The sequence below is a fragment of the Bos taurus genome, chromosome 3, assembly GCF_002263795.3.
Source record: "Bos taurus isolate L1 Dominette 01449 registration number 42190680 breed Hereford chromosome 3, ARS-UCD2.0, whole genome shotgun sequence".
NCBI lineage: Eukaryota > Metazoa > Chordata > Mammalia > Artiodactyla > Bovidae > Bos > Bos taurus.
In genome coordinates, this window is record NC_037330.1 from 57,647,459 (window position 1) to 57,658,591 (window position 11,133).

The 11,133-nt window shown below is 42.5% G+C and overlaps 2 protein-coding genes across 2 annotated transcripts in view; one reads left to right on the forward strand and one right to left on the reverse strand.

The window, feature by feature from the left end:
* Positions 1–1,190, reverse strand: part of CLCA2 (chloride channel accessory 2) — a 41,451-nt gene extending 40,261 nt beyond the window's left edge. The window contains exon 1 of the mRNA XM_024990096.2: positions 753–1,190. Within this exon, the coding sequence (XP_024845864.1) occupies positions 753–1,175 (423 nt within the window). The 5' untranslated portion in view covers positions 1,176–1,190. The remainder of the gene's footprint in view (positions 1–752) is intronic.
* Positions 1–11,133, forward strand: part of ODF2L (outer dense fiber of sperm tails 2 like) — a 399,873-nt gene that overhangs the window by 332,984 nt on the left and 55,756 nt on the right. The window lies entirely within an intron of this gene.

Genomic DNA, 11,133 nt, shown 5'->3' on the forward strand with positions numbered 1-11,133 from the left:
ATTAGATTTGGGGAAAACTTGGAAGCAAAATAAATAAACTTCAAATGCTTATCTGAGAATTTAGGACAGTAACTGTGTGTCTCAGCTTGCCCATATAATTTTCCCAATTTTGTAAAAGAAAAGCTTTCACAAAGCTTTCTAAGCTTTCACTGAACAAATCTTTTTTACGTCATACGTGTGGGCATGCCCAAGACCACACGTTATGACAATACTAATTTCATCAAAGGGAGACTCAAGTAATGGAGCTGTGAGCCTACACCTTACCATACTAAGGGGAAAATAGTCAAGTTACTTCACAGGACATTCAGGTGAAAAGAATGTTGCTCGTTGGTGCTCCATCCAGACTCTCTTTCTATCTGAGAATTCCCACCCTCAGGATGGACTTCAGCAACATGATTTTAATAAGCACAATCATGCTTCTTCATCAGCCACGCATCTGGTCTTTGTTGCCACAATGGGTTATTTTTGGAGTTTCTGCCCCCAAAACAGTCAAGTAATTAAACACAAAAGCTAAAATTAGTAGTAACCAACAACAGATAAAAGGTGGCTAGGTAAACAGTATGTAAGCTGAGACTATACAGAATTAGGTGAATGAATTGGCATGGCTTTCATTATAATTTTTTTGCTATCTTTGAGAAACACCCCTTTCTCTGCTGCTCAAATACAAACTAGGCAGTGTTGTTAATTTCGTACAGAAGGCTAAAGGTCTATATGAATAAGATGATGGTTTCAATTTCATATACACCACTCACCTTAATGTTTGGGATGAGGTTCTGATCCTCGGATACCTGAGGATTGACTGCAACAAGTAATCCATCGTACCCATTGTCTCGAAGCTGCAGTCCAGCTCCCAGAAAGAGGAATTCTGGACTGAAGGCCACTAGGAGAGTCACAAATTTCAGGCTGCAAACACGACCTTCACTGTCCCTGTGGGTCATGTTGAGAAAAACCTCTGGTTCAGTCACACTGGTCCTGCCAGGTACATTGTGCCAAGTTGTTAATGGCGAAGCAGATAATTTCTTCCTGAACTTGGAAGGGCTTAGAGTCTGTGATGAAGGTGGTGCCTTCTTTGCAAAATCTGGGGTGGATCTAAATGAGACCTGTCTCTGCAAGTCCTTTTTCTCTAGGCGATGCCACACTTGCCTGTTCTGTGGCTGGGCTTCCTCCTGAATCATGGTTGGGCAAGAAATCTTCCACCCCTTACTTATTTTATGTCTTCTCAAAAGGAATAGGAAAATAAGGCAAAAGGAGCTTCAAAGAAGGAAGGCTGGCTGGCTGGCTGGGCTGGGAATCAGAGAATCTGGGTTTTTCCATCCACTTTTACTAGACACACAGAGATCTATTTTTCTCTCTTCATCTTTGAAAACTTCCTCCATCAGTCAGAGCAACTACTTCCCTATGGCTCTCAGGTAATTTTTTGTTTGATGGAAGGTTCCTTTGTCTGCTTATTTTGAAGATTCAAAAATCCATCCTGTAACCCTCTCCCTGAGACCCTTAGGTCAGCTGATGACTGGAGGGAAGGGATCGGGTATCCCCCGGGGAGGGCCAAGTGCCAGGAATCGCATGCCTGTGCAGGCCACAGAGGCCGTTCCTTCTGTCCTTGCCTTTTCTCTCTGAATCAAGGAAAAGAATGGATTTCTCTTTTAGCAACTCTCTCCTGAGAGCAAGGCTGTGCCTCAGTCAACCTTCTATTTCTCCAATAGCTCTCACAGGATCTGGAGGATAGTAGGCCTCACAAATATTTTATAGGCGATTAATGTTACCTGATAATTATATAATGCTTTAGAGTTTACAAGTGAACCCACTTAAATTTCAATTCCCTAGAACAGGTATAATTTTTACTACTATTTGTCAACGAAGACATTGGGTCTCAGACAGATTATGAAAATTAGCCAATGGGGAAGGGAGCTAATTTTATCATGTGCTGGGTTTTATCATTTCTGTCTCACTGGTAACAAAACTGAGATTCAAACTTGTTCAAAGCTGTGTGAGTATTATTACAGGTTTAGAATGAGACCGACTGACTCTAGGTTCCAGGTTCCATTTTCTACTGAACCATGTCTCTATGTTCTCAAGAAACTAGAAATGAAGTGTTAAGAGCTAAAATGTTGAGGGATATTGAAGGGAATTTGTCTTTTACTGTCCTTCTGTTTGTAAACTTCCCTCCCACTGCTTCTCGCCTGCTTTTCCTACAGATTCTTTTACTGCCCTGGGAGCCTGAGCTGAGCTCTCTACCACCTAGAATCCTCTCTTTCACTCTGTCATTGCATCAGGTACCTTCCCTGTGAAGCATGATCATGGCTATAGTGTCACATTCATATTGTGTTACCGGCTGCCTGCTTCCCGCTGAGGGGCTTATGACAGAGGGACCCTGCCTGTTTTTCTCACTACCTCCTTAGTACCTAATTCAGTAAATACTCAATAAATATTTGTTGAATAAATCAATGAACAGAGTCAGAGAAGTAAAGTAAAGCAGAATAAGAAGCAGCCCTGGATTATAGTGTGAAAATAATCTCCCCAATTTTAAAAGTATCTCTTTCTCTGGAACCGTTTCCCTCTTGATTCCTCTTAAAAGAAGTAGCTTGGGTTTTGGTGCTCTCTCGGGGGTGCTGGAGAACGAATGTCACTGGTCACCATGTGGCTACCAGAGTTGCTCATGCTATAGCTCAGAGGTCAGTCGAGTTGTCTTGTCTTCTGGGGCTGATTCACAGCCATTTTTTTCCCTCTCACTCATGCTGTGTCTGAGTGGAAGCTACCAGGTGTGGCAACTTCAAAGGCTTTGCCTGGAACTGTGACTCATTGACTGCAACAATGCACTTTATTGTCAGCTTTCCTTGGCATTTAATTTTCTTTTACTAATCTCTTATGCTTTCAAGAAAAACATTATTCCCATCAGTAAAGCAATATACTAAAAAATTAAATGCGTAAGCCACATCATGACAGTAGCTTTTTGCCACAATCAGGGAAGTTTCTTCTTACCACTGTGCACACTTATGTGAGTTGTTCACTGGCTAAGGTGGGAGCTGAGGGCCGACATCCAGCTCTTTCTCTACTTACTTGTTCTTGTCAACAGTTACAAAGGCTCCCTTAGAATGTAGGGGTGGAGAATATTGGCTACAGAGTGCATGCAATGCTTTATAAAGAACAATCATAAGTGAGCAGTTGTATCCAACGTCATCTGGTCTAAAACCTGAAAAACACAGGCAGATTTTGCTCACCTTGGGCTGAGAGTCCAGGTATGACATCCATTCCTGTCTATCTGCTTTTTGATTCCTTGGTTCTGGAACCTAATCCCTAGGTCTGGCCACTTGGCAGGATTCCACTCTCATCACCTGCCTCTTCAGATTCCTAGTCCCTGGACTCCCCGCCCCCCTTTTTTTTTTCAACTGTGTCTTGGGAGTCATATTCACTCCTGAAAGCCCTTTCCCATGGCCTCTGTTCTGACCTACCTAAGAACACTTTCTACTCTCAGAAACCAGACCTGGGGCTGGGCTGGCTGAGTATCTCTTCTTCCTACCTTCTCTTCTGACCACGCTGACCCTACAGGAGACAAAACGAGAAAGCTGGCAAATCCTGACTTGACTAAGTGACTTAAAGTCATTCCTGAGCAGTGTCCATGTCCTGTAAAGTGTGAGACCTTGTCAACAACAACAAAACCCCACATTATCCTTTCATTCAAAAAAAAATCTGCTCCTATAGATTTTATGATATCTGAGAACTGAAACAAAACTGAAGTGAAGAAAAATAGGAATACAGTGTTTAAGCATTTATTTCAATGTTATATACATTTTAAGATTCTACTGTTTTTATCTGTTTTCAAGAAAATAAGAGTTCTTCAGTTTCAGTAAATGAAGAATCTAAAGCACATTTTTGTTCATTGTCTAAATCTACAGTTCAGGCTGATCCCAGAAGGCCTCTCTGTTTTCTCATGGAATCTACAGGTAGAGACCCATAATCAAAGTGAGTTAAACATGCAGTTGGGGTCAGAGAATCAGGAGATCTGACATCTTGAGGAGTCCCCAAAAGCTTTGAATAATTTTCTCTCAGGCTTTTGTTTCAGCTTGTCAGCAATCCCATTGAGAAGAGGAAAATATCATCCTCTGTGTGTCTTGGCTACAAAGCTTATGGGCCACTTCAGTTTTGCAGTGTTTTTGAACTAAATCGAAACACAAGGTAAAAACAGTTGTAGACTAAATTTGTTTTAACTTTTTACTTCATATTGGAGTATAGTTGATGAACAATATTTTGTTAGTTCCAAGTGTACAACAAAGTGATTCGATCGTGCATATGTGCCTGTATCTATTCTTTTTCAAGTTATTTTCCCAATTAAGTTGCCCCATAGTACTGAGCAGAGCTTGAATAAAACATAGACCTTGCTAAGGACTAAGATGGCACATTGGACACCTGCCTTATCCCATTTTCTTTACAGTTACTCTCATTTTCAAGGCAAAGGAGTGCAGTGGATGGTGCAAATAGGGTCTGGGAAGTCATTTGTGTTTATTGAGTCACCACTTCGCCAAAGCACAGAGAGCTTTCACTTCATTTCTCATTTCTTGAATTATCCCCATGCAGTCTTTCACCTCTGGGATTTTGCAACAAAAAACTAAGATCATGGCATCTGGTCCCATCACTTCATGGCAAATAAATGGGGAAACAATAGAAACAGTGGCAGACTTTATTTCCTTGGGCTCCAAAATCATGGTGGATAGTGACTGCAGCCATGGAATTAAAAGATGCTTGCTCTTTGGAAGAAAAGTTATGACAAACCTAGATAGATTTTAAAAAGCAGAGAAATCACTTTGCTGACAAAGTCTGTATAGTCAAAGGTATGGTTTTCTCAGTAGTCATGCACAGATGTGAGAGTTGGGCTATAAAGAAGGCTGAGTACTAAAGAACTGATGCTTTTGAACTGTGGACAGCAAGGAGATCAAACCAGTCAATCCTAAAGGAAGTCAATCGTGAATACTCATTGGAAGGACTGATGCTTAAGCTGAAGCTCCAATACTTTGGCTATCTGATGCAAAAAGCTGGCTTTTGCATCTTGGATCTTGGAAAAGGATATTGGAAAAGATTCTGATGCTGGGGAAGATTGAAGGTTGGAGGAAAAGGGGGCGACAGAGGATGAGATGATTGGATGGCATCACCAACTTAATGGACATGAGTTTGAGTAAACTCTGGAGATGGTGAAGGACTGGAAAGCCTGGTGTGCTGCAGTCTGTGGGGTCACAAAGAGTCGGACACAGCTGAGAAACTGAACAACAATAACTCCACCCTCATGATGGCAATAATGAAGATGATTTTGTGCACAAGAAAACCCTCCAAAATTTGCCCAAATGAATGGAAACAAGAACTACTTTTAATGATAATCCAAGCTAGTGATAAAGAATCTGCCTGCCAATGCAAAAGACTAATAGACATGGGTTCAATCCCTGGGTTGGGGAGATCCCTTGGAGGAGTACATGGCAACCCACTCCAGTATTCTTGCCTAGAGAATCTCATGGACAGAGGAGTGTGGCAGGCTATAGTCCATAGGTTCACGAAGAGTTGGTCACGACTGAGTGACTGAGCACATAGCATAATAAAGAAAATGTGAGAAAGGTATGGAATATTTTTCATTTGCAAAAAATTCTATAAAGTTGCTTTCTATAAAATATTGTTCTATCTATTATGTACCAGATAGTGTATCAGTTCAGTTCAGTTCAGTCACTCAGTCATGTCTGACTCTTTGCGACCCCATGAATTGCAGCACACCAGGCCTCCCTGTCCATCAGCAACTCCCGGAGTTCACTCAGACTCACATCCATCGAGTCAGTGATGCCATCCAGCCATCTCATCCTCTGTCGTCCGCTTCTCCTCTTGCCCCCAATCCCTCCCAGTATCAGAGTCTTTTCCAATGAGTCAACTCTTCGCATGAGGTGGCCAAAGTACTGGAGTTTCAGATAGTGTATAGTATCATGCCATGTATAAGATATTACTACCATTTTTTCAGAGAAGAAAAAAGAGAAAGCAAAGATGTAGGGGAAATTATTTTAAAAGATGAAAAATAACCAGAGAGATTCAGAACAAAAGCAGAAGTATAAAATCTTGACTCTGTTCTTCCCTGCTGCTGCTGCTGCTGCTAAGTCGCTTCAGTCGTGCCTGACTCTGTGCAACCCCATAGACGGCAGCCCACCAGGCTCCGCCGTCCCTGGGATTCTCCAGGCAAGAACACTGGAGTGGGTTGCCATTTCCTTCTCCAATGCATGCAAGTGAAAAGTGAAAGCGAAGTCGCTCAGTCGTGTCCGACTCTTAGCGACCCCATGGACTGCAGGCCACCAGGCTCCTCCGTCCATGGGATTCTTCAGGCAAGAGCACCGGAGTGGGGTGCCATTTCCTTCTCCCCTTCTTCCCTAGTTTCCCTTTTTGTTTTCTTCCTGGTCTAATTCTGTCCTCAATACCTCTGAGAAGCCCCGGGCTCTGCCAGATTCCTTGACTTCCCCTATTCCCACCAACAGGGGGCAGTAAATTTTTCTGTTTTCCTTCTCTCCTTACGCTGCTTCGGCTACTTCATTTCACCCTACCAGACAGACAAAGAACAGGAATCAACATTAACCAGATCTGCAAATGGGGATTAGGGCTCCGCCTTCTGTTTTTGGAGTATAGGTACCTGCGGCTCTGAATCCCCAGGCAAAACTCTCAGCAAACAAAATTAGCCTGCACAGACCTTCTAGAGTAGACCAAAAGATACTTGGCATAGTGCTTTTCAAATTTAAATATTCCTGAGAATTACCTGTTCAAATGCAGATTGCAACTCTGGAGGTCAAGGTAAGGTCTATAGTCTGCACTTTTATTCAGCTCCCAGGTGATGCTGAGGCTGCTGGTCCTTGGGCCACACTTCATGATTACACTCCTTACACTAGAAAGAGGTAGTCTGTGTAGTCTTTATTAATTCTTATGGGAAAGGCCTGTGTTTTCTTCAGAACTCAGGAAAAAAATATTGCATTAACTATGGATTTTTGTGGTAACACCATTGTTTTCTCTTTGTAAAGAAACAACTACTAAGTACAAGGTTGAAATTAACAACATCGACACAGATAGCTGGGTTTAATAGCTTACACCGTGATTGGAGAATGGTGCCGCCGGATTCGTGGTCTCCAAAGGAGAACATTTAACTCCTGGACCAAAGACAGTCTCAGTCACTCAGAGCTTTGTGCAGATTTTATTTAAAGAGCAAGCGACAGAAAAAGCTTCTGATATAGACATCAGAAGGGGGAAGGAGAGTAGCCACCTCACTAGTTTAAGGGGGCCTCATATAGTTCTCAACTAGATGTTGAAAATAGATAAAAAGAATACCTCAAGGTTGTAAGAATTTCATCAAACCCTTTCCCAAGGCATACATCCTGAGATAACTTTGGCACAAGATTAGCCAAGGAGAACAGTTCTGGGCAACTGACTCTGGGTGAGACATACTGTTGCTGTGTAATCAGGGGCACCTCTTGAGAAACAGGTTCCCAGGCAAGATGTGTTAGAATTATAATCATTAACATAGAGCCTAAGAAAAGCCAGAGATCAAATTGCCAACAACTGCTGGATCATGGAAAAAGCAAGAGAGTTCCAGAAAAACATCTATTTCTGCTTTATTGACTATGCCAAAGCCTTTGACTGTGTGGATCACAATAAACTGTGGAAAATTCTGAAAGAGATGGGAATACCAGACCACCTGATCTGCCTCTTGAGAAATTTGTATGCAGGTCAGGAAGCAACAGTTAGAACTGGACATGGAACAACAGACTGGTTCCAAATAGGAAAAGGAGTACGTCAACGCTGTATATTGTCACCCTGTTTATTAAACTTCTATGCAGAGTACATCATGAGAAACGCTGGACTGGAAGAAACACAAGCTGGAATCAAGACTGCTGGGAGAAATATCAGTAACCTCAGGTATGCAGATGACACCACCCTTATGGCAGAAAGTAAAGAGGAACTAAAAAGCCTCTTGATGAAAATGAAAGAGGAGAGTGAAAAAATTGGCTTAAAGCTCAACATTCAGAAAACGAAGATCATGGCATCTGGTCCCATGACTTCATGGGAAATAGATGGGGAAACAGTGGAAACAGTGTCAGACTTTATTTTTCTGGGCTCCAAAATCACTGCAGATGGTGACTGCAGACATGAAATTAAAAGACGCTTACTCCTTAGAAGGAAAGTTATGACCAACCTAGATAGCATATTGAAAAGCAGAGACATTACTTTGCCAACAAAGGTCCGTCTAGTCAAGGCTATGGTTTTTCCTGTGGTCATGTATGGATGTGAGAGTTGGACTGTGAAGAAGGCTGAGCGCCGAAGAATTGATGCTTTTAAACTGTGGTGTTGGAGAAGACTCTTGAGAGTCCCTTGGACTGCAAGGAGATGCAACCAGTCCATTCTGAAGGAGATGATCCCTGGGATTTCTTTGGAAGGAATGATGCTAAAGCTGAAACTCCAGTACTTTGGCCACCTCATACGAAGAGTTGACTCATTGGAAAAGACTCTGATACTGGGAGGGATTGGGGGCAAGAGGAGAAGGGGACGACAGAGGATGAGATGGCTGGATGGCATCACTGACTTGATGGACATGAGTCTCAGTGAACTCCAGGAGTTGGTGATGGACAGGGAGGCCTGGCATGCTGCGATTCATGGGGTAGCAAAGAGTCCGACACGGCTGAGCGACTGATCTGATCTGATCTAAGAAAAGCATTTCTGTGAGTAAGACATTGTGCTGTGTGATCATTAGCTTCTAAAGAAAGGCCAGTTATTGGGCAAGATACATTGTTGCACAAGGCATAAGGAAAGCATGAGGGAGAATGTTCACCTCCTCCTTAAAGGGCCTTGGACTGCCTGCCTAAGCTTTAACTCTTTCATTCCCCCGGTTTTCTTTTAGCAGAATATGGTTGCCAGGGAAAGGGGCAGAGAAAGCTTTCTGTAACTTCTTCCTGCTGATAAGAGGCACAGACCCTAAATTGTTGAGGCAACATATTCTCCTTACCCTCATATTGAGGATCTCTGATCCAGGGGCCCCAAGTAATAGTTGGAGGAGGCTGTGGCAATCATAGGAGCTTGAACAACCATTTGTAACTTAAATGCCTCAAGCTGCTTAGATACAAAATTCATTATACACTTACAGATATAAGGAGCAAACAGCAAGAATAAGATGATTACAATTATTACAGTCAAGATAGTTTTCCACCTAGGAGAGCTTGTAAATCAAAATTGTATCTGTGATGAGAGTAGAACATCAGGGGAGTCCCTTTTGAAGTGTGACCAGAATTTCTTCATCACCTTTACTTGGGGAAGCCACTGTACCCTTTAGAAAGAACAGACTAGACAAGTAGATTAAAAAGGCAGAGACCAATAATCAGTAAAAGAATTATTGTAGTTAGCAGTCCAAGCAAGAGTAAGAATCAGGTCACATTTGGTAGTAACTTTGATCCTGGTCTAGATAGAGTCAGCACTTGGGCTGCCCTGTTTATAAGAATGGAGCCATTTGGCGTGTTCATACACATTTTGAATGTAGGTATAACAAACCCAGTTAGAAGTAGTTGAAAGAGGGATAACCTGAATCTTAACAAAGTAAATCTTACCATTTCTTTTCAGAAGAACGGGTCTGAACCCCAATGTAGACAGCTATTTTAGGGAGACCTATAGCCAGGTAGCCAGTTGTCTAAGTTTGTCCAAGTAGGCTTCAGCCTCTTTATTGCGGTATTAACATATAAGCCAAAGTAGTTGTCACCATTAACAATTTCAGTGTTTTTCTAGGTATGAGAAGATGAAAGAATTTGGGCTCAAGAAATCTTTGAAAATATTTGAAGGCATATCTGAAGGCCTGTTTTGTCCACTTTTATCAGAGCAGAGAGTGAATGTCTAATTTCTGATTTTCACCCTGAATTCCATTCAGGGGATGTTGAAGGTCAGCAGCTGTAGTGTCCATGATTTAATCTTTGGCATAATTTAACTGGCAAGTGTCAGTTTCCAGTCACAGGGCCCCTTTATGGCCATGAGTATGCCCATGGTTCGGAGGGCATTTCATGACCATCTTGTCCCACAGTGCTGGGAAGGCTCATTCCCAGGTCTGTTGAAGGTTTCACTGATAGGTCACTCAGTGTGCTGTTACTCGACTAGGCCCTGTGAGTAGCAAAAGTCTCTGGACCACACCTATCTCACTAGTCTGTTGGTCCAGGAAAATATTCCTTCTTGTTGCTTTTTCTCATATACAGAGTCACACCATTATAATTATGAATTTCATATGGAACTATACACCATCATTATATCAGTGGCTCAGTCACACACTTGATAATGTAAGGGACAACACTTTTGCAACAAGCAGTATAGAAAACAGTATATTTAATAGTAATAGTCAAGGCTATGGTTTTTCCAGTGGTCATGTATGGATGTGAGAGTTGGATTTAAAGAAAGCTGAGCGCAGGAGAATTGATGTTTTTGAACTGTGGTGTTGGAAAAGACTCTTGAGAGTCCCTTGGACTGCAAAGAGATCCAACCAGTCCATCCTAAAGAAGATCAATCCTAGGTGTTCACTGGAAGGACTGATGTTGAAGCTGCAACCCCAATACTTTGGCCACCTGATGCGAAGAGCTGACTTGATGGAAAAGACCCTGATGCTGGGAAAGATTGAGGGCATGAGGAGAAGGGGATGACAGAGGATGAGATGGTTGGATGGCATCACCGACTCAATGGACATGGGTTTTGGTGGACTCCAGGAGTTGGTGATGGACAGGGAGGCCTGGCATGCTGTGGGTCATGGGGTCGCAAAGAGTCGGACACGACTGAGTGACTGAACTGAACTGAATAGTAAAATCAGTTCAGCAAATAGTAAATAGTAAAATAGTAAAAAGTAAGAGCTTAAGTCAAGACCTTCCATTAGGTATAGCCCAGTGACATCTCCAGGTCATCTGACTTAGTTTGTTAAATGACTCTGGCCTGTTGTTAATCTCCTGGTTGTAGATCCTGGAGCATCTGCTGCTGTTGCTGCTGCTAAGTCATGTCAGTTGTGTCAGACTCTGTGCGACCCCATGGACGGCAGCCCACCGGGCTCCCCTGGATTCTCCAGGCAAGAACACTGGAGTAGGTTGCCATTTCCTTCTCCAATGCATGAAAGTT